General features: G+C 45.3%; 1 protein-coding gene across 2 annotated transcripts in view; it reads left to right on the forward strand.

The window, feature by feature from the left end:
- LOC120452682 (limbic system-associated membrane protein) overlaps positions 1–20,893 on the forward strand; it is a 64,249-nt gene extending 43,356 nt beyond the window's left edge. For both annotated transcript variants that reach the window (XM_039637032.1, XM_039637033.1), the window contains 9 exons: positions 7,396–7,548; positions 11,861–12,061; positions 12,208–12,329; positions 14,687–14,837; positions 15,621–15,718; positions 16,361–16,482; positions 17,464–17,644; positions 18,612–18,785; positions 18,978–20,893. In XM_039637032.1, coding sequence (XP_039492966.1) covers positions 7,396–7,548; positions 11,861–12,061; positions 12,208–12,329; positions 14,687–14,837; positions 15,621–15,718; positions 16,361–16,482; positions 17,464–17,644; positions 18,612–18,785; positions 18,978–19,184 — 1,409 coding nt within the window. In that variant the 3' untranslated portion in view covers positions 19,185–20,893. The remainder of the gene's footprint in view (positions 1–7,395; positions 7,549–11,860; positions 12,062–12,207; positions 12,330–14,686; positions 14,838–15,620; positions 15,719–16,360; positions 16,483–17,463; positions 17,645–18,611; positions 18,786–18,977) is intronic.
- Positions 20,894–23,563: the final 2,670 nt, after the last annotated feature.

The following is a 23,563-nucleotide window of genomic DNA, read 5'->3' on the forward strand; positions in this document are numbered from 1 at the left end:
CATTTCTGTCTATTAAGAAGTTTGATTTACGGCAGAGGATGTGCATGTGTCCTTGTGGTAGATATATGGCTGCTTTCTCCCCACTTTCTCCGCTTATTAGGCGAACATGTGCGTGCGGTTGTGAGCGTGTTTCTGGGGCAATTGCCTGGGTATTCCGAAATATAACGTTCTCTCTGCTCAAATGCCATAACTACCAAGTCAAGTCCACACGTTTGTGCGGCTTTAATATTTTTATAACGCCCAGTTCCCAGGACCCTTTTATCTGCCTTATGCGCTCAACGTATACGTATAAATATTGTTTGTGCGAAAGGATTTTTTCAGCTCCTTTGCTATTCTGCTCTTTCCTCTTTGCTGGCTCAGCGAATTGGGGGGCTTTCTGCCGCTCGAGTATTGTTTTTTATTATTTAATTTAAAGGGTTCGCCAATGTGGATGAAATATAAATTGCCAAATAAATAACAGGAATTCATAATAAGTTTATGGCCGAGCCATAAGAAGATGCATGGATGTTCAGGCATGACAGGGCAATAAAACAATTTACGACGCCTTTTTCGATACACCCCAATCCCATTTCCATTCGGAACTCAGAATCGAAAAGGGGTGAAGGGGTGATGGAAAATGAGGCGAGTCAGTAGTCACACGCTTATTACGCATACGCCAAGTGCAGCGTCAACAAGCGTAAATCAAACGTGGCTCAACTCGAACTCGAACTCAAACTGAAAATGGAACTGCAACTGGAAATGCAAATTGAGAAAACTGTCAGCGCCAGCAAAGGAGAATTCGCAGGAATTGCAGGAATCAGAGGAGTCGCAGGACTCGCAGGATGCAGGATGCTGAGTGCAGAGTGCAGCTCGGCAGTGCACGCTAAGTGCAAACGTAAACGAAAATAGCTCGAAAAAATAGCATTTGGCTTGCGGATTTATTTGGCATTTCAGAATTTAATGCGAACTCTGCTCAAATAATGTTATGCAAATGATATGTGCATAAAAGTCAAGCTCGATCCCGACAGCGGCCACGCCCCCAACAACGAGAGCCACATGGGCGGGGATGAGCTGGAAAATGTGTGGCAGCTTGGCAGCTCTGGCAGCACATGTGAAACCAGTTAGAAAGATGAATAGATTGACTATCGACAAGCGCGAAAGCTTGACGAGTTCACGCCCACCATCACCGCCACTGCATCAACCGATGGGTGGAAAACTGAATCTGGGTGGAAAAGCAGCGGAAGTAAGCAGGGAAAAGCAACGCCGGCGAGCTGACAGCATTTGCATATTTCGGGTGTCAAATGGCAGGACTTCTCTCCACCTGGCAATGATGAAAGCCGGTGGGTTTTTCGCTGGGCTTTTGGGGTTGCTGTTCCAACGGGGGATTGGGGTTTCGGGTAAATGGCATTCGCTGCTTGAATGACATTTCACTCGTACGCTTTTTGTCATTTTTTTCCTGCGAAATTGCTGGGAAATTGCTGTGCCGACGTAGCACGTTCTCCACGCCTCTGCCGTTGACGTGCACTTTTCTATGGCAAGAGGATTTTGATAAATGCACTTACGACTCCGAAGTCAGTCAAGTCAGTGGCGCTTACTAGGTGGTGATGCTACAGGGGGGCCTCTGTTTTTTTTTTTTTTTTTTGAGGGTTTTGAGGGTGGACCAGCATCCCTCTAATGGCCGAAAAGGGTGGGCGAAAAATGGCAGGCAATAAAAATGAATTGGCCGCAGCTAGCTGCGCTTTAAAAACAACATTCTGCCGCGGGCTAAGAGTCGACACCGTAAATAATTTGCATGCATTAAATATGCAACAAGGTAAAACAACGGAAAATGCAATATGCTGCTGAAGGTGGCGATGGGCGTGGAGGTGGGCGTGGGCGTGGGCGTGGGGTTGTACATTTTCCAGTTGCCAGGTGTGGCTACATATCCCGCGGCTCTCCGCGCTCCATATGCATGGAAATCTCGGATAACAAGCCAACTCCTCGCCGAAGAAGCTGCCAAAAAAGGGGGTAAAAAAAAAAACAAGCGAAATGTAATGAACATTCACCCAGTAAACTAAAATATTTGTTTCTCGCTTCGTTTTTGGTTAGTTTTTCTTGGTTTTCCCAGCCACCGCTCGCAATGCATATTTTAAAATGCATTGAAATGCAGATAGCGCGCCAGGTGGGCAGGTGAGTTGGGCGGGGGCGTCAGCGTGGGAGTGGGCGTGGCAGGTGGCAGGTGGCAGGTGGCGAGTAAACACTAAACAAATGGCAAAACAAGCAAAGATGCTGATCATATACAAACACACACACACACAAATACTAACACCAACACCAGCAAAGCGCATACACACATGTAGCCACGACACGTGGCAAAAGTTTTAATGAAACAAAGTGTGGCTGCTGCTGTTGCATGTATGGCTTTTGCTGGCGGTGTTGCAGATGCAACCATTGCTTCTCCCAGGGGCGGAGTTCGTTGAGGCATAGAATTACTCAAATTAGAAGAATAAATACGTCTTTCATTCTGAAATAACATTTTTATGGGCTGCACATGTAAGACACTTAGCTGAAAGGGGTCCTGGGAAGTCAGCTATGTCATATCTTAATCATTTTTAAAACAGTTTAAAAATGTCAATAAAACTCAACTGTTTCTTTACCTCTTTAGAAAAATCTGTAAAAAGCTAATTTTTCTAACCATAAATAATGCATTGTCTGCTGCGTCAGCTCTTTTCTTTCTGTTTTGAAATAAAAACTTATCCTTTTTTGCTGTTGAAATGATAAAATGGGAGGTCCTTGAGCTATTAGAACCACCGAATCCGCCCCTGACTCGCCTCCTCACTCCCGAGCACTTTCGCCAGCAGAAGCGTGGGAAAAATGTTGTGGCTTGTAAACGGAACCGCGGAACCGAAAGCGGAGTTGCCAAGTTGCAAGTCGCCATAGGAGCTGCAACCACGCAACGGAAATGAGAAAATGCTGCAAGTACATGTATGTGCGGGCTCTGTGTCCGCCGAAAATAATGCAACAAATTTAGTGCGCTGGCTGGGAAATGAAAAATGGTGAATGGAGTGCATGCATATGTACATATATCAATCGCCGGTGACAGCGTTTTCCAGCATTTCCAGCTGCTGGCTGCTGGTTGCTGGCTGCTTCTCATTGACAACCACAATGTCGCTTTCCAAACACAAAACAATTCGTGTCGCAATTGGAATTGCTCGAAAGTGCATCTGAAACTAAAACTATTGCCGCAGCCGCAGCCGAGCGTAGATGCAGCTCCAGATTTTGGCGAAAACAATTTCAAATGCCTCGCATTGAAGCGATTCAACAATTCAGCCGCGTAGCAAGCTTTTCCACTTGCCTCCAGCTAACAGCTACCAGCGGCCACAGCAACTGAAACTGCAACTGAAACTGCAACTGAAACTGCATCTGAATCTGCAACTGTATTTGTATCTGTATCTGAATCGGAAGGGGAACAAAGGTCCACAGCGAAAGTATGCCAATGCGCTTCGTTTGCAAAAGCAGGCGCAAATGCCACAGTCACCGCTGCTCGCGAGGCTCAACCGCCATTACCTGGTTAAGGGGGCCAGAACAGCCTGCGAACGGAAGATATGGTACACAGAAACAAAATTCGAATTAAACCCATTCAATTTGTATAAAGTGCGATGCTTCAAATAAACTTCTGCCAAAGTAAATAGCAGGTTGTAATCGAATGTACTTCCATTATACATCCATTATGTATGTTAGGCTTGTGACTGACATTTCTCTCAGTGCACCTCACTGCAACTGGCATTACTGTTTATGCAACAATGTGCACGCCCCCTCCTCTCGCCGCCCACCAACCAAGCCATTGTTGTCAGCTGCTAAAAACGCTTGCCACGTAAAGTGTGTGTGTTTGTGCACGAGATAAATTATTTAAGCAACAAACTGTGCTTTTCGCACCACTTTACCTGCAACATGCTGCAGGTAAAGCGCTTTTGCGCTGCCACGTGGAAATCAATCGGCTCGGCTCGGCTCAGGGTATTGCATATCCACGTGATAGTTGCGAGTGTCTCGCAAAACAATGGATATCACACGGTCGAGTTGGGGGACTGCTTTCAAATCGAGTTTATGGTGCGGTGCAGCTGCAGTGTTGTATGCATTTTTGATGTAAGTGCTCCGCGTGCGTGGAAATTTACAGGGGGATAGAGGGGTGTTCCTCAGTGCGAGTGCGCACTGTACGGTGGACTCGTGTGACACAGTTTCCGCGACAGCAAGGACAAAACACATTCGAGCTCATTTTTCAGCACGGACAGAGAGAAAGTGTTCGGCGCGGAAGTGGCGAAAGTTTCTGCGTTTTGTGCAACGCACGCGACTTGCTACGTGAGGCAGTCAGTGAAGGGGATAAATTTAAGAACTCGTGAATTTGAGCTCGCTTTTAAGTGGCACACAGACAGAAATGGAGATTTTCTGCTGTCTAACACCCAACTATGGCCATTATTTTGATGGATTAAAAGCTTTGTAGAGAGTAAAACTACTGCTCTTTATGTTCCTGGTCTTAGGGGATTTTTCAACTCGCAGAAAAAGCTTGAGAGAATTTGTACTTCATACAGGAAGTTTGCATTAAAGTCTTCTGTTGGTTAATGAAATCATGTATGCTCATTACTTGGCAACCAACTTGTTAACCATTTCGAGACATACATAAAGGCGCACATTTTCGCGCAGTGCACAATTACAGAGTTTCTGGTCGAGAAACAGCAATAAAGTTTGCCGTTCCATCGCAGCCGCTCCCCCAGCTTTGCCCACTTTTAATGAAATTTTGTGCATAGTTGGCAACCACTTTAAAATTCTTTAATGCGCCTACGCCCTGCCCACAAATTTTGTGGCCTTGCAACCGTCCCCCGAAAAATGGGGTACGCACAACCAAAACTCACACAAATCACCTCACTGCCATTGGGCTTTCTGGGTGCGAAGTGGTTTGCATGTTTAATGCATTTCATGCATGCAATTTAAGACCAACTGCATTTTTGGTCATTTGAAAAATATGTGCTGGTGCCTCGACATGTGCCACTTGGGTCGTTTTTGGCCCGAATGACCGCCGGCCAACGGAGGTGACTGGCCAAAAGAGTGAAAGGGAGTGAGCGAGTGTGTGTTTCCAAATTCATATGCAGAACTCTAATTTCGGCCATCGCCCCAAAGGATACGAGGTGCATATCGCGTCGACTGCACAACGCAGACATATTTATGCACGTCGAGATATTAACGCAGGGGTCGGCTCGTATTTCGACAGGCGGTCGAGAAACTCCAAGGGTCCTGGGCATAAAAGAGATTTAAAGTGCTCCACCAGGACCCGTTCAACACTCACATGGACGTGGGTCCTGTGGGCAGATGGCAGATTGCGCTGGCGGAGACTTGTGTTAGCTAGGAGATACAAGAGATATATGTGTGGATGGATTCCTGGAAAGAGAGATCAAGACTTCTACATCCACCCTTTTAGATTAGTTTACACTTTCCAAACACTTAAAGTGGAAAAATCTCGCAACTGCTGAGTATCTATTATTCGGTTTTACTACTCCCCTATCACATTACTCCTGTTGCGTGAGACTGCGTCGCTGCGTCTTAAAGTTCATTTGACTGCAAAATTTGTGCAATTTCACACAAGCGTGCGTCTTTGTCCCGAGACAATATAAAAAATCTGAGGGTCGACAAATTCGCACGGGCCATGTCCAGCATTAAAGTCTGAACAATTTTCGCCCGTTTCCTTTGTGCTCGGCCACGCCCCCCACGCCCCCCACACACCCCCAACCGCACTCCCCGTAAAATGATGATCTGCGAAAATGTCCTTTTATGTTCGCCGGGCGCTAAGGACCTGTAAAAGTGTCTCTTAAGAATGGGGAGGCGGCTAAAAGCAGACAGGTGGGTCAAATGGGGCTGGCTGGGTAGATGGCCGTGTCCAGGGGTGTCGTAAAAGATAAAACGAGGGGGCACCAACTCAAACTCACACACAAAGCGGAAAAGTGCAGTCGGCAGCAGGAGTGGGCGTGGGCGTGGCCCCAAAAGTAAAGACTTTTGGCCTGTTTGCTGATGCTGCCGTTTAGCTATCTCGCTATCTCTCTCGCTTTTCGCTTTTCCAAGCGCCTCTGGCGACTCCTTGGGGCGTCCTTTGGACTGGAGAGGAGGTGTCCTTCTACTCCACGACTGCAAGTCTGCTGCTCCGCACTTCCTGTAATCAAATTTGTTACGCTGCGTTGGTGTCCTGTTTGCAGGACAGCGCAGGACCGCGCAGGACCTGCTCTTGAACTGCATTTAGCCGGGCCGAACATTAGTTTCGCCTCGCTGCGCTCATTTGTCGCCCAAAAGCCGGCGATACTGAAGCTGCGTGCCAGCAGCAGCAGGGTCAGACTGTTCCATGTTCTGAGTTCTATAGAAATTGTAGAAATTGGCTTTAAGCTGCTGCTATTGCTGCTGCTACTGGGCGACAGCAATTTTCACGTTGGCCATGTCGGCAGGACAGCACACGACAGGACACGGAAACGATGCCCCCGAGGGTCCGGCGAGTGCGTTAACACACTCTGACGGGTCACACGCACCGAGCAGTGTCAGTGGGTTTGGGGCAGCAGGACAAGCTCTGTGTGGGTATAGCCATCCTGCCATCCTGCCATCCTTCCATCCTTCGATCCTTCCATATAGTCCTGCCCCAACGCCAACTCACATAACGCGCTAACGTTCCGGTATGCGCGTACTGCGCGTTTATTGCCATCCTGGGAGTCCTGGGAGTCCTGGGGTCTCGGCGTAAACGCGAAGGACTCGCTGTTACATTTTTATGCTAATTGAAAGCCATTCGACTGGCAACAAATTGCCATCGATAGATGGGCCCTCCAAGCTGGACTGAGTGTGCACTCAAAGAAATACCAGTTAGTAAAGAAACAGGAGTCTTGTACCTTGGACCCTACATTTAAACAAAATTCCATCAAGCTTCCGCAGGAAAATTTAATTTTTTAACAATTTTTATATGCTGTGGTTTCATTTCATTATCGGCGTTAATTACAATTTTGGTTTGATTTATAAGACAATTAATTGCACAGCTACGCTTGACTACCAATTATAAATAATTTATTTAGTTACGGCTGGTAAAATAGGAAACAATAATAATAACCAATTAAATATTCAAAATTTGGCAAAAAAAAAGAGAAGCATTACAGTTTTATATTGTCTAATATTAGTAATTGAAATGTATTAGTGTTTCAAATTTATGAGTTGAGCTTATTGTGATGTGCCGCTGTGGCACATTTCTTTGTGAAATTGATATGGTGTGGTGGCTTCTAATTGGTTTTTGTGAAATATATGAAATACGAAATTTATTTCGTTATGTTTGCCTATTGAATACGATATGGCTCTGCTTGTTAGCCGTGTACGACCGCAACCTAACCCGCTTATACGCTTTACCGCTTTTCCATTTTCCAGGCAGCAACAGCCGCTCGATGAGCAACGTGCAACAGTCGGCGGTGGCACCCTCCACGCTGGCCGCCACCCTGCCCCGCTTCCTGTCCAGAGGACACACCTACCGCGCCGTCGTCGGGGACACGCTCGTCCTGCCCTGCCAGGTGGAGAATCTGGGTGAGTTTTCCTATTTTGGTATAATTAATCCGGCGTTATTAGTATTTCGATGTGAAAATGCGTTCATAACGTTCATAAAAATAAATGCAGCTGCCAGCGTACAACAATAATAATCGTAATAATAATAATGATGATGATATTTTCGACGGCTGGCAGAAGGCAAAAGGCAGTCGATGTGAATTATGCAAAATATATGCAAATATGTTTAGGCAAAATGTCACTTCACATAAATTTAATATTCCCGAGCAAGAACAACATGGCCAGGGCGACAACGCACATTTGGCCAACCAACCAACAGCTGTCAACAGCCTGTCGTTCGCTTTTGGCCAGAAAAGCATCGACACATTTTTCCCTTCGCATTTATAAATCGGCTGGCCAAATATGCAACCTCACACATATTGGCAGCAAATAAATTTGGCTGATTAACGTTTGCCAGCCGCAGAAGGCAAAAGGCAGAAGGGGTGCCGTTTGTCATGGCCAAATGGAGTTTAGTTTAGCCTTGATTCGCCGCCAGTTGATAGATTTTCCCAGCGAGTACGAACACGTTAGCAGCAAACAGGCAGTCAAATGGCAAACGGCAAAACGGCATGGAAATGCAATCGAAGCGTAAATGCAGCTGGGCTGCAAATAAAATGACATTTGATTGCCCATTGCCAATGGATGCATGAATGGCTTCTGTTTTCTATCGAGTGAGAGATATTAAAATATGCAGCAAGGCCAGCCACATCGCTATCGACTTCAATTAGACGGGACTAATGCAAAAATGTTTAAATGCATTGCCATTTATTCGCTTTGATTGCCCGTATTTCGCACATGAATATCTTAATTAATGAAATTCCAGAAATTCACTCAGGTGTGCGTGTGGCCCAAAAGATATCTCTCTATGGAAGATCAACGTCAAAAGCACCTCTATATGCGGGTTAAATCGGTTTGGCTTAGTCTATCACAGTCCATTATAATTCGCTAAGTGACGCAAAACTTTTGACCATCATCAAAGTGGTCAACATGCTGGGCGTTGTTGGCAAACAAGTCAAACTTGCCAGGAAGTTACTCTGCGGATAATGCGACGCCGTCGAACGTGTCCCCATGAAAATCGACTCGAATTTTAATCAATTAAAGGCGAGTATGGTATGGTATGGTGTGGTATGGTATATTTGCAGCGACTAAACAGTTTCAACTAATATTGACCGAGCTGATGGCTTTCCTTCGCGCCAGTCATTATCGGCGGAAAGCGCTTTAATTTGCTGACCCAGTTGAACGAAAAAACAAGAGGGGAAAAGTTCAAATTGCGACTGCTGTTGACATGCCAATAAATAAAATGCAATTAACCGTTCGCAGCAAATGAAAATAAATTGCACATTGATGGCAGCGACGACAGTCCGCGCAGCATGCACTCCATGGCTCCACAGATTGACATCAGTCAAAGTTTTCCACTCCGTGATTGTGGAAAAGGCAATGCAGATCAAACGGATGCTACACGGCGGAAAACATGACATTTTCCCAGAAAAAGTCACACATGTAATTCAATCAGGCGGGCGCCTTGTGTTTATGCGTGAATGATGAGCTATATAACTACAGTAAGAGCCAAGAAACTGCCCTAAGGATTACCTTACATATGTGCACTATTGATATATGTAAGATATGATTCCTTTTCAACTAGTTAACCACCATTTTCGCCGAGTGCATGTCCAACAAACACCGTGCGTGCATTTCCGTGTGCAGCAGCTTGTTTGTGCGTAGCTTTTTCTTTGGCAAAATATTTTCATTTAATTCGATTTCCTAGCCGAGGCATTAAAGTGCAATGATTTCCCATTAACGCCTGATGTTTCGACTTTTTCTGCAGCCGTATTCAGCTGTTCAAATGTCCAGCTGGCCAACACAGATTTCCAATCTGCGCCTTAAGCTGTCATTTGAGCTCAGCTGGGGATTATAGTTTATAGTTTCGTCGACTTTATAATTCTCTATACGCATCAGATGGCCGACCGGTGACGTGAACTGCTCGATGATTCCTTTGACAATCGAAAACCCGTGCATCCTGTGCATCCTGGTGGTAATTAAAGTGGAGCAACTCTTGAAGCTTGTTGCTAAATAATCATGATAATGGCTGCAGCAGCAGCAGCAGGGAGTAATTGGATATGTAGACAATGCTCGGGCTTCCTCTATTTGTTACCGGAAATCTCCCCCCGATGCACTGCGGTTCTGGCCATGTCACTAGCCATGTTTTCTGGCGGTCCAACAGCCAGTGTGTGTGTGTGTGTGTGTACTTTTTCCACTGCACTGTCATCAATCCGCTTCAGCTTTTAACGATGGGTGACATGGCGAGGGTTTGATTGCAGCTTTCATGCCCCAAGAGCCAGCGGCGAGGTCAAGCTGAAAGAGAGCGACGTGGCAAGCCTTTAATCCAATAAAAGAAATTAAGTATCAAATGGTCTATGAAGCCGTTCATTGATTGCCGTTCTCTCTGTGGGACGATATGGGGTACATTTGTATGTATGTATGTACCACTGGTCGCATATGTGCGAATCAAATACGTATACGTCATGTTGTCACCCGGTGAATGGCAGACAAAAACGCTGATCAATAAATATTGAGCGCGGTTATAAATTGGATTTTCATTGCTCTGAAGGCCAGCCAGCGTATTGACTTACCAAATTGCTTTCACCCAAAAATCTATTGAGAGTTGGGGCCACACGAGCAAAGTGGCTTACTCATTTAGGAGTTTAGGAATTTCGAAATTTAGGAATCGAACCCATCTTGTAGGCCAATGAAAAATATGAGCCACAAAGTGCTCTAAAAAGGCAAAAGGGCAGCGCCTAAGCTCGCCTGCGAATTCACATGTCGATATTGACGAGCAATAAAATGAAATTTTTATGGCATTCCTCTTCCATTCCCATAATATCAATATACAGCCATTAGACTCTAATAAAATGCAGGACCGGAAACCGGCAAGGACTAATATAAAATCAAAATAAAACCCTCCACCACCTGCTCACCATCCACAAACTGCCGGGCAATTGCTGCGGATGCCTGGAAGTCGATTCAATAATAATCGAGCCCCAATAAAATGATGATTGCCTGTGTTTAAGCTGCAGGATTCGGCAAGGACTTTTTGGAGGAGTCCTGTGCCCCTTTTTGTGCACAACTTGAGCGAGTATTTGGAAGTTGCTCTTAGCTCTCCTTAATGACCGGATGGAAGGCAAATGCTCAACTGAGCACACTCATTACAGACGCGAATGCATTTCGAAAGCGGCATTAATAATGCATTACTTTAAGCTGTGATTATTTAATGGCGGCTTAAGGTCGGGAAAATGTCAGCTGCCAGTGGGTTCGCACACGCACATATGTACAAATAAAAGTTCGGCGGTCGAGAAAATAAAAACATTTCATTAAAATTTCATATTTCGAATGCTGAAAATCATATGCCAACAAACCGTTGACCGTTGGACTATAGTCGGCAAAGGACGAACCACCATCCACCCACTTTTACATTGGCGACGTCGTGTTTACACAACTCTGATTTCGGTTTTACAGCACGTATACGTAATATGAGTGTGCGGCGCTTTTTCACGTTTGTTTTTTTAATATTTCCATAATAAATACAAGTTCATAAATTGTACGAGGCCGGCGCAGTTGAATGCGAGGTCTCTCATTCAGGGACTTAAGCACACAAAATAAATAAACATATTATACGCCACTTAATCTCATTTAACAAATTCTCGTTTGCCTTTTTGTGGCGACGACGACGACGACCACGACAACAATAAAAGCGATCCGACTGGTATGCATATTTTACAAGGAATAAAAAAAGGCAAAGCAAAGAATTATGCCAACAACATCTGCAAAATTATGTCATTTATATGGGCAAACATACTAAAAAATAGATGAAAACAGAAGCCCACACATATCCAGCTTCTGCTACTCTGGCTGCTGGCAGGACCTTCGCTCCGGATGGACAAACAGAAAGGAATCTGCAGAATTTTCACAGCTGCGAGATGGAAAGATGGAAAGATGGAAGGATAGATATGTATCTGCTTGGACGAAAACTATTCTCACTCTCCACAACGAACTTTCGCAGCCACAGTGACAGCTGAAAGTATATGTCTACGCTGGCAGCAAAATGTTTCATGTTTATATTGCGGCATTTTACAATAAATTTCGCAGCCAACAAGAGAGGACACACACACACAATTTTCGCTCTATATATTTTTCATCTGCTTATAGGACCACACTTCGCATTTGCCCAGCTTTTTCTACACTTTTGCTACATCTCCATCTCTATCTACATTTATATCTCTATCTCTATCTCTTGCAGGCAATTTCGTCCTTCTGTGGCGACGGGGTACAAATGTGCTCACTGCCTCCAACATTATGGTTACAAGGGATGAGCGCGTAAGACTGATAGATGGTTATAATTTAGAGATATCCGATTTGGAGCCTCAAGATGCCGGGGATTATGTTTGTCAAATCAGTGACAAAATAAATCGTGATCAAGTGCACACAGTTGAGATATTGGGTGAGTACACCTCGACATGTTTGCACAGCATTAGCACACAGATTTGCATTTGACAAGTGCTTCTGCTCCTGCTCCTCAAGGCGCACACACACACATCAATTAGCCACTGATTTACTGAAATGCCCCTTTCCCCCTTTTCGCCACAGTTCCGCCCAGTGTAAGGGCCATTCCCACATCCGGACAACTGCAGGCCCGCAAAGGAGGACCCATTACGCTGGAGTGCAAGGGATCTGGTAATCCGGTGCCATCCATTTACTGGACCAAGAAGGTTCGTTACACATCGCTTTGTCTGTGTGCCTGTGTGCTCCGGAGAATTCGAAGCCGTTTTAAGTGAATTTCATTTAGTTTAATTGAATTTAATTCAACTGTTTCGCAACTGTTTCGCTACAGTTTCGCATCGTTATGTAAATTTAAATTGCGTTCTTCATTCCCAATGGGAGCTGGGAGCTGGCATAAACTGCGTGGGGTCAGTTGCTGAGCACTTTCCCTTTCAAATTTCACTTTCACTCGCTCTTAAGCTCTTAAGAGCCCGCCAACTTTTCGCCATCAGTGGGGCAATGAGGTGGGAGTGAGTGGAAGTAAGTGGGAGTGGGTTGGGTGAAAAGTTTTTCAGCCATTTTGGATGGCCAAAAGTTGGGCGTTATTAATTAAAAACGATTCGCCCACATTAAAGCCAGGTCTAGATAGGAATGCGTAGTGCTGTTTATATTATAAATCAACAACATATCTCATCACTCACAGTTTTCAACATATTGCCGCCGAAATCAGAGCTCGGCAGCAGGAGCATGCAAACAAAAAGTGAGATGATAAATCGCAAGGCACAACCATCTACGATTGCGGCATGTGGCTGTAATGGGAGGCAATTATGAATTCAACAAACACATAATTTTACGCATGAGCCAACAAAGGGATAACATATTTGCCACTGGGCCGTATAAAGTGGGCCAAAACGGGCTGGCAAACGAAAGCTGGCAAAACGGGAGACGGGAGAATGGGGGACACATGAATTTATGCCGACTTCTATGACTTGCAAATGCGGATGCGAGTTGGCAATTAGTTTTCGCTGCTAATTTCGAGAAGTTTATCAAGTTGTGCCAACTAGAGCATGCAGACACTACCCAATATACACTTCGCTTACACATTTGCCATTATACCAGTTAGTAGGTCTATATACACTCGGGATCCGATCCGAATCTGGCATTGATTCGATGCCAGGGAATTTACACTAAATCACTGTCAGCGACAGCCACTTGCAAATGCCGAGAAGGTGAGACTCAGAGACACGGGGACTGCAGGTTGCCAAGGAGAAATGCTGGCTCGTACTCAAAGCGTAATTAATGCGATTCACAGACCCTCAAAAGTATGCTATATTCTACTGCCAGCCGGCAAAAGCCGAACATGGGACCCAAGAAATTGCCGCTTGGCAACCAGTCTACTGACCCAGTCACTGTCAGTGTCACTCGACCAGTTAGCACTTAGTCAGTGGCTGCACTTGGAAAAGGGGAAAACAAATCAGAAAGGCATTTCAACTTACTTAAGTGCAGAAACCAAATAAAGCTACAAATCAAATACATATTATAGTGCATATTAATGAATGATGTACTCGCCTACAAAGGCGATATTTCTTGACAGTTTCCTCCACAACTTGTTCAGAATTTTGTGTCTCATGATAATGATTTATCAGATTGTTTTTCTGAGTGCACCACTTGAATTCACTCACAAACTTTCAATAAAGCAAGTGTCGGAGTCGTAAGCACTCCACGAATGTGTGTGCCATATATGTCCATGTCAGACATATCTACATTTGGGTAAAAGTCTCGTTTGCATTGCTGCACTTTGGCGCATTTGACATTTCCGTTCGATTTGTTTGCTTCTAGGCAGGTACTATGACTGGCTTCGACTCCACCTTAATGGAGAGGTCCTTCTCGTCCTGCCGCTTGCCAGGAGACACTGCCAGGCCGGGTGTCTTTCCATAGAGCTGCGTTCCATTTCAATCTGCCCCAGCATTTCCGTCGTGTTTTCGGCTGTCTTTGCAGCACACGTTGACACGTGTTTCCCCCGGGGAGCGTCACTTCTACCGCCCCCCCCCCCAAAATCCAGAGCCAGAGCAAAGCCAAGCCAAGCCTTGGCAAAAGCCGGTTGCCAAAGAAAAGACGCTCGCAGCCAGAGAGCCAGAATGCTAGAAAGCCAGAAAGCCAAAAAGCTGACTTGCTACAACGCCCTTTTTGGCCCTTTGAGACCCGCTCCAATGTCTGTGTTTACATCCAGTTTGCATGCTCCACATCCAATATTTGTGCAACTTGCCCTTTGACCTCCTCCATTCCGCCTCCTGTGCAGCAGGAGCAACTTTTTCGCTTTTTCTCCCCATTCTGGGAAATGTCTTCATTTGGGTTTTGTTTCGTTTCGTTTCGTTTCATTTGGTTTACGTACTTTTTCGCTTGCCAACAGCATTTGTCTTTTGACATTTGCTACTTGCACTCTCGCCGACTTCATTTTAGCCGGGGCCAAAAGATGTCGGCGATTGATTCAATTTGTTGCCACTCTGTTTACAAAGCGTTACAAAATATTCCGACCTTTTTGTACTACTACTATACATTTTCTCTTCCTTTTGGCACATCCTTGCAGAGCGGCGCAAACAAGTCGTCAGCCAGGATCGGAGACGGACCCATCCTGACCCTGGAGAAGCTGGAGCGCCAGCAAGCGGGAGTCTACCAGTGCACCGCCGACAACGGAGTGGGTGATCCGGTCACAGTGGACATGCGGCTGGATGTGTTGTGTGAGTGCACTTTGATAAACTCTAGAAAATATCTAATTCAATAAGTTATATGATAAAAAAGATAATCTATGTATATTATCTGTGTCAACCCATCTTAAGTGGGTTTGTAGTGCCTTAAGCGAGGAAACTATATTGTTTCAGTATATGTACATATGCCTGGCATTGAAGTGTATCTGCAAGTACTTAGTATTTGTGCCGCAACTTGTGTCATTAATCATGGCGTGAATAAAGCAGCAGCTTGAAATCCATTTGGGGTAGATCAGAACTTTCAAATTACAAACTGCAGATGTTGAGGGGATAAATAAAACCTAGCAACTCGAGGCGAAGAAAAGTGTTTTGGGCAAAAGAGTAACGCGGGACTCGTAAATCAGTGCCTTAAAGCTGCTGACTGCAGCGCGAAAGCAAATCCGGATTCAAGTCGAGTCGAGTCGAGAAACCGCTGTGCAGAGATACACGACTCCAGATACTAGATACTAGATACTAGATACTCGATGCATGCAACAATGCACCATCGGCACCACCGAGTGATTCGATATAGACAAATGCCGGGCAGAAAACAATTTGAACGGGAAAGGAAAGCCGAGACCAAACGGAATCTTAGCAACTGTATATAAATTGATTTTTGACTGTAATCAGATTGCTGCTTCGTGTGCTAAATTCTTTCTCTCTCTCTCTCTCTCTGCTTTTCTTGCTTTCATTCTCTGTGTGTCCTTGCTGGCCATCCTGCTATGCTGCTACACTGCCATCCTGCAACCTGACGGATGCCTGGGTATCTGGGTGCAGATCCCCCGGATATACAAGTGGAGAAATCCTGGATACACTCGGGCGAAGGATTCGAGGCGAAGCTCGTTTGCATTGTTTTCGCTGATCCAGTCGCAACGGTTTGTTGGCTCTTTGAATGCACCGTTTCATTCGTTCCATTGTGCCCAGATAGTTTTTTGTTATTTTTCGTGGATTTTTAGATTATTACGATTACGGGGCCATGGGCAGAAAAGGAATGGGGCCAGGCGGGATAGCAAACATGCAGTGCTCCCTGGGAGCGAGTCATCCTGCCTCCTCCATTCCCATTCCCATCGCCATCGCCATTGGTTTATGCAAGAACTTTGTTTTCCAGGTCACTTTTCCTGTTTTTCAGTATTTCAGTTTTTCAGTTTTTCAGCTTTTATTCAGCTTTTCGTTTCAGTTGAGTCCTGTTCTGTTGTATTGTGTCCTGTTCTCGTTCTCGTCCTCACAGGCTTTGTGGCACAGGCTGGCCTGCAATTTCTTTTTCCGATTTCTTGCTGTGGCAAATTAATGCCATTTTTATTTGCCCAACTTTCATTTCATTTCGTTTTGTTTCTTTTCTTTTTTCGTTTCGATTGGCGGACAGTGGGCAGTCAGAAGTTACTGCAAGTGGGTCAAATTTTGAGTTGAATTTATTAGTTGCTTATCCGTTGTTGCAGTCAATTGACATGTGCTTCATCTTCATCATCGCCAGCATCGCCATTGAAAAGCAAGCTAATCCAAGTCACTTCTCGCTGCAGGTGTCCTGGTACCAAAACTCATTTCCGATCCAATCGACGGACAGGCGCATCATGGCCACCAGAGCCAACCGTCACATGCTCACCATCCGCCACATCCAGCAGGAGGACTTTGGCAACTACAGGTGAGTCCTGCTCCTGGTCCTGGTCCTGGCCCTGCTCCTGGTCCTAGAAGTAGTTCAATGGAATCCTCGAATCGACGAGGACAACTTGTGGCTTACTATGAACTTTGCCGGCCAGCGTTGATTTAGTCAATTTGGCAACTTTGACTACAACTTATTTCACTTTTTGTCAGCCAGTTAGCTGTAGTCGCAAGTTGTAAGTTGCCACTTGTCTGGGATCGAGGCTTAGTCCGTCGCTGTTGCCGTATTTGCCACACTCGAACACTCGAACATTCGTGTAGCCACGTCCGGCGCTCTGGCTTCTGGGGAATAGTCTGTGTGGGGGCCGTGCTCCACCCATTTTGCGGACAAACAAGTTTTCCACATCAATGTCAATCTGTCTGAAACATATTAAAGAAGCGGAAGTTTCGCCATGTTGACACAACATTTCATGCACAAAGTTTTAGCCATCTTCCGAATGGGGGCGATGTGGGTGATGGGTTGAGGGTGATGGTGCTAGTGGTGCCCATTGAACCACCATCATGCCACCATGCCACCTTGCCACCGAACCACCTGGCCACCACCCACAGTGAGTGGCTTTTGTGCACACGACGTGTCGACGTGTTTGGATTAGTTGAGTCGAGTTCCCCAGTCGGTTGCCAGCCACTTGCCACTTTCCACTTGCCGACTGCCGGCAGATCGATGCGGCCAGTGGCCCACGGGGCGGATGGTTGTGCTGCCACAAGCCGCCCCACGTGGCGTATGAGTAATGCTGACAGAGAGTAATGCAAAATTAAAAGGAAATTACATTTTTGGCCGTGTGCAAAAGTGATTGCAGGCAAACATGACGCACCCAGAAATGAACAACTCAAACACACACACACACACGATACGAAACAACAACAGCAGAAAAACTGAAAAAAGAGAGCTGCAAAATTCGAAAACCAAAAGCCAATTAAGTCAATTAACCACTCAAGCCATATGCTAATTAGAAATCCCTTTCAGCTGCGTGGCGGACAATTCGCTGGGTCGCTCCCGCAAATACATGGAGCTCTCCGGACGTCCCGGCGCCGCCGAGTTCTATTCACCCAAGTGGGGTCGTCTGCCGGACAGCTACAATCTGACCTGGAAAATCGATAGCTACCCGCCGTTGGAGGAGGTCCGCCTACTTTACCGTCGAGTGCAGGTGAGTGGAAAGGGGAGTGGATAATGGGTGGATAATGGGCGGGGGAGGGCAGCCACTGGCAATCCGATATGAAAGGAGTATATTCAATTAATTAATGGTGAAACATGCACAAAGCCCGATCCCGCCAGACTGACATCTTGACAATCTGGCGGGAGATGCTCCACGCTCCATGCTCCACGCCACAAGCAATCCGATACCTTGACATCTTGTCTGGAAACGGGCTTATGTTTCTGGGAGAGCACTGTGCCCACTAATGAAGCACGTGATTAAAATTGCACCCACAGTGATGTCTTAAGAAATCGACATCCAAAACGCAGATAAAAGGAATTGAACCTCATGTAAAGACTGGAAGGAAACATAGAAATGAGTGGGGTAACAAAAGGAGTTATAAAGAAAATATAAAAAAATTTAAAAATTATTTTCAATGTAGCAAAGGTACATACAAAAAAAAGAAAAGCAATTTTCAATACTCTTGTCAGGGTAGACACACAAAAAATGCCGCTTAATTGCGACGCTGGGCTGTACAAACAGGCAAATCGGGCGAGTTGGGTCACGAAATTTAATGAGATTTCAACTCACGGACACTTGGCGCTGAATGTCGAACTGCAGTGGGCTGCCACGCCCCCTTGATTGGGCGGAGATAATTTTTTCTCCGCATTCATGGGCCATTGAAGTGCAATTATTGGAGGACTTTCTGCCGGAGCGGCATATCAAGTGACAGGAAGGAGCAGGTGGAAGTGGAGGAGAAGTTGGTGGTGGAGGTGGCTTAATTGATGTGATAGCTGTCATAACTTGATCGGGCGCTCGCAGCGGAAATCATTTGGTTTCCTCGCGCAGGACATAAAATTAATTAAGGAATCAAAGGGAAAACTGTCAATGGTAGAATCCGGCACTTAATTTGGCTCTTCGTTTCGTTTTATCTCCCTGCTTTCCCGCTTTCCCGCTTTCCTGCTTCTCCGCCGTACAGATGAATGAGACGTACCAGCAGCCGGGCAGGTGGCACGACTTCATCCTCACCCCGGAGCACCGACCGGCCTCGGAGCCCCTCACACACATCATGTCCTACACCATTAAGAATCTGCATCCGGGCGGCTACTACGAGGCCATTGTGCAGGCCAAGAATCGCTACGGCTGGAATGAGGTGAGTTCTATGTACTATATACCTTCTATATAGCTCAATGCCAAAAGCTCTGGCATAAATCGAAGCGAGTGTCCCCAACACTCCAGCTCGGTGCGACAGGGCGGCTACTTAATCTTGATTTTGTGCCACTTTTCTTTGCTCAAACCTCGTCTTCTCTTCTCACCTCTCACCTCTCGCCCTCGAACCCCGCAGGTCAGCGATATATTTCAATTTGTCGTCGCCAACAGCAGCCAGGACATTGGCCCCGAGGACGCCGAGGTGGTGGCCAGCTCCAAGTCGCGCAGCAATAGTGCCTCCACAGGCAGCCTGCCGGGATCCACACTCCTTCACACGGCACTCCTCCTGGCCCTGGCCTTGAGTAATTGCCAGTTCGACAGACGCCGACTGGGCCTGGGATAAGCGGTTCATGCGGCAGACGATCCTGACCTGGATCGTGATTGGAATCGGGATCAGGATCAAAATCAGGAGCAGCACAAGACAAGGGGAATCACTCGCACTTAGAGGAGGAGGCAGTTGCCGGGGCAGGACGGAAACATGGAGTGTATAGAAATCCAAAGCAGAAGAATAGAAGATTTTATTGTACACCTAAACTGTCCACCAGTAAGAGCAAGTGAATCCAGACCTACACCAAGCAACAAAGAAGCAGAGAGATTGCAAACCAAAAAGCTGAACGAATAACCCATGTAAATAATTTTTCAAGAGTTCTTGTCCACGATTAAATTAGCACACACCCAATCACACATACAGCCGGAAAATGGTTAATGGAAATTGCAATTGGAGGAGGCAAATCCAATATTCCACCATTCCAACATCCAAAGCCCACCCCCCAGTTCCATCCCCATGGTAGAGTAAGCAAGTCGAACTAGGTCATGTAAATAAGCATTAGATATCTGAATGTGAACTGCATTTTACTTCATAAATGTTGGGCTGATGCGGCCCAATGTGCAGGATGTGCGGGATGTGTATGTAAATTAAGCAAACATTATATAGTGATATTATTTAGTTTCGAGCGAAACCATAAATAACAAAATACTCGTATTTGAGATGAAATAAAACAGAGATGGCCACACACCCAAACACCGCAAAATGTTAGTATGTAAAGTAATTGCCACGTTTCCGTTTTGAATTCGAATTCAAATTCAAATTCGGGATCGAGTTCATTTCATTTGTATTGCCACTCTTTCGATTGCAGTTGTAGTCTTATTTTAGCCAGTAAGCGCACCCATAACCAAAAAGGATAACAACGTAACAGCAATTCAATGTAATGTTTTTCGATGTAAATTAGAATTTAAGCAAACGTGTTGTACCACCAAAAAAAACAGAAGGAAGGCAAAAGGTCGAAAAACATAGCGACCCAAGTAAGCTAATATCCCACTTAAAATCGGAATCGGAATATTATTCGGAGTATTTGAATGTGAGTCTTTGCATACATATTAGCGGCACGTGAATGTCACGAGTGTCGAACCTGTAAATAAATACATAAATACGTGAATAATATTGAGTGTTACGAACCCAGCAGGCATTTTATCAGCTTTTGCACCTTTCCAATTGTACGATCCGAATCCGTAACCGTACTGTTTCATTTAGGGCACACAATAGAGGTCAAGGGTCACTTGTATATTTGATAGGCCGCGGCCTATAACTCGAACTCGTACACAACCTTCTGTACTTAAGCATGTCGATCGATCGAACGAGGCCAAAACCAAAACGGAAACCAAAACCGAATTCAAAATGGGGAATCGAGTCGAGTCCGAGTCGAATTGAGAAGTAAAAAAGTAAAAGCGTTACAATTTATCTACATAAATGTGTATGTGTGTGTACCTTACATAGCCAGTTGATGCAGGATGCAGGATAAAGGACGAATCGGAGGCATTACTACAGATAACAGATATAGTTGAGAAGGGGTTCCGAATGGGATCCCATTCTGAACCTAAATACCAGTATAATTCAGATTAAACAGATATAGCTAAGCACGTGACCGGTACGTGTTCATAAAAAGTGAATTCATTAATTACTAACTACATAGTACGATGCTAATTGTATGATTAATGCGCATAAGAAACCCTAAAATATTCAAAAATAAAATAAAGCATTAGATGTAAACTAAACTATGCAAATTTGTTTCATTTACCAATGCTCGCTCCGATTTTCTAAAGTTTCAGCTTGTTATTAGAAACCTTTTCCGGCAAAAGCAACATTTATGTTTGCAAATCATCAGCATTCACAAAGGAGAGAGGGGTATACACATTTTCTTTTCTTGTGGCGAATACTTTTATTATTTTTTATTATTGTGTTCAGCTGCAGCTTAGCATGGAAAATGGCTTAATACATATTTGTATGTATAGCGTTTGCAATTTTTGTACAACTTCAAGAGGCCCTCAAGTGTTTGCCAGCCCTAATGGCAGTCGTAAGTATGAAATTTAAATGTGTCACTTCCTTTGTGCCAGTCAGCAGACTCGCAAACTTTTTGCAAATTTATATGAAAGTACATAATCATCGATGGAACTGCAAGACCTTTTTTTTGTCGATTTTCTCCCAAGGACTTCGCCTCAAGCACTTCTAAGCCCTTTCAAAAATCCAACTCAAAGCCAACTGACCAGAGGACAAGAGGCATCCAGGAACGTGGACATACGTGCACGGCTTAAATTATTAAAAGTTTCGCATTTGGCAAAAGTTTATGCATGAAATTTCATAGAGCGGCCAAACTACTTGAGCTGCGTTTTTATACAGGCGGATACTAGCGTTGCAAGTTGCATTTGGAACGGAACGCAGAGGATGTCCGGATGCCAGTTACTGGTTACTGGTAACTGGTTACTGGTTTCCAGTTACCAGTTGCCAGTGCCTAGATGTTCCTGGCCCAGGAATGTCGGTGTATTTGCATGTTGGCAACCAGGCGGTCCCACTTGATGCCACCCTCCAAGTTTGCCGGGTGCAAACTTAGTGACCATTATGCATGCAAGTCTCAATATATTGCACATGAATTTTAATGAAAACTGTGTCGTTGAACTGGCCCAGAAAATGGGGGACATTTCGCAGAAATATGCTGTGGAGCTGGAAGTGTGGGGGCTGGGGGCTAACTTTTGCAAATCATATCGCATAATTGGCGGGCCACAAGCGACTCTTTCCAGCCATTTGCATTGGATTCAGTTGGATTCAGTTGGCCCAGGGACAAGTTTTTGGCGCATATTAATTAGCTCGTTTATCATTTGAACACTTTTCCGACAGCCAGCTAGAGAGCAGTGCACTCGAAGCAATGTAAAATTAATTAAGTTGCGCCACAAGGAAACTCTTTCACTTACCCCATTCATTTCCATTGGTATTCATTTCAAAGCAGCGTGGAAGCAATAAAGAATCGCTGCGAAAGAAAAAAATGAAAAAAAAACTGTTAACTAACGAAAATGAAATCATAATTAATATTGGTGAAATTGGCAAAGTGCAGCGCACGATGCTGCTGCTGCTGCTGCTGCTGCTGGGGGTGTGCACTAATACCACCACTTTGGTCCTGGCACCAGGACCCGCAATCCGCAGACAGGAGTGGCAAAAGGAGCAGGACGAGCCATCCAGTCAGTCAGTCAGTCAGTCAGTCAGGCAGTTTTGTTTGGCTGGCAAGCAGGCGTCAAGGCGAGCAAGATCCAAACTTTTATAATTAAAATTTTGCAGCTCGGTATTTTCGCTTTTTTCGCGTTTTTTTGCGTTTTTTGCGTTTTTTTCGCGCTGCCTGGTGAAGAATAAAACGCAAGCAAATCATAAAGCTACATGGCAGCCAAACTTTGCCGTTCAAGTGCGAATTAAATTAATTTTCAGCTGATTTGATTTCGGCGAACAGTTATTGCTAAAAATGCAAGTTTCCACAATTGTCGTCGATGGAAAAGTTACACTTTCTATGCATACTATGGGCCAGCCAAACGGAGAATGTCCGGCAAATTAAACTAAATTGCGCTGTGAATGTTAATAAATTAAATTAGCCAGAACAAACAACTAAGTGGAAACTTAAGAATTTCTCATATAATCGCATGCTATTGGCCGGGTCAAAGGCAACCGCACAGTGCCAACTAACACTATGGCAACGGGGGAATGTGTCGAAAAGGCGAGTCGAGTCGAGTCCTGCCTGCGTCCAGGACCATCAGTTGTCCTGGGCAACGCACAGTAATTCAATGAAATGTGGATGTGGATGTGGATGTGGATGGTGTGCACACCACGCAGTCCTGTGACCAACCGAATTTACATAATTCTTCTCCTGCAAACTTGGGAACGGGGCAGCCTGATATTTATGGGGGCAACTTAATGGCGGTTTAAAACGTTGCAGGCGAGGAGAAAAGAAATCGCTGTAGGATCCTTGTTTCCGCTCCCTGCTCCCCGCCTCCTGCACACACACACACACAAGCGCAAGCATTATGCTAAAACAAATCTACATAATTTAGGAGTAGGCTGCCAGGACAAGACAACATTTCCACTCAAGCAGCACACCACCCCCACTCATTCCCCTGTCATTGACGCACAAATCAAAAGGCGGGCTCCATCTCCGTTCGGAGAAAATTGTTTGCGGATGCTAAGAAAAATTTGTACATCAATCGATTTTGTTTGATTTTTTCCCAGCTCGACCGCCTCTGCTCTGCGTTGAGTTGGCCGCAAGAGATTTGCATAATTCATGGCGCTGATGGCTGGTGAGGATTCCGGGATGGGCTGCTCGGCCGGAAACTGGAGGTCGAAGTGGGGGAGTTGGGGACTCAGGCTGAGTGATTGGGTGGGGCCAGAGATGTATCTGCCTGATTGCTTTG

The sequence above is a fragment of the Drosophila santomea genome, chromosome 3R (assembly GCF_016746245.2).
Source record: "Drosophila santomea strain STO CAGO 1482 chromosome 3R, Prin_Dsan_1.1, whole genome shotgun sequence".
Lineage (NCBI taxonomy): Eukaryota > Metazoa > Arthropoda > Insecta > Diptera > Drosophilidae > Drosophila > Drosophila santomea.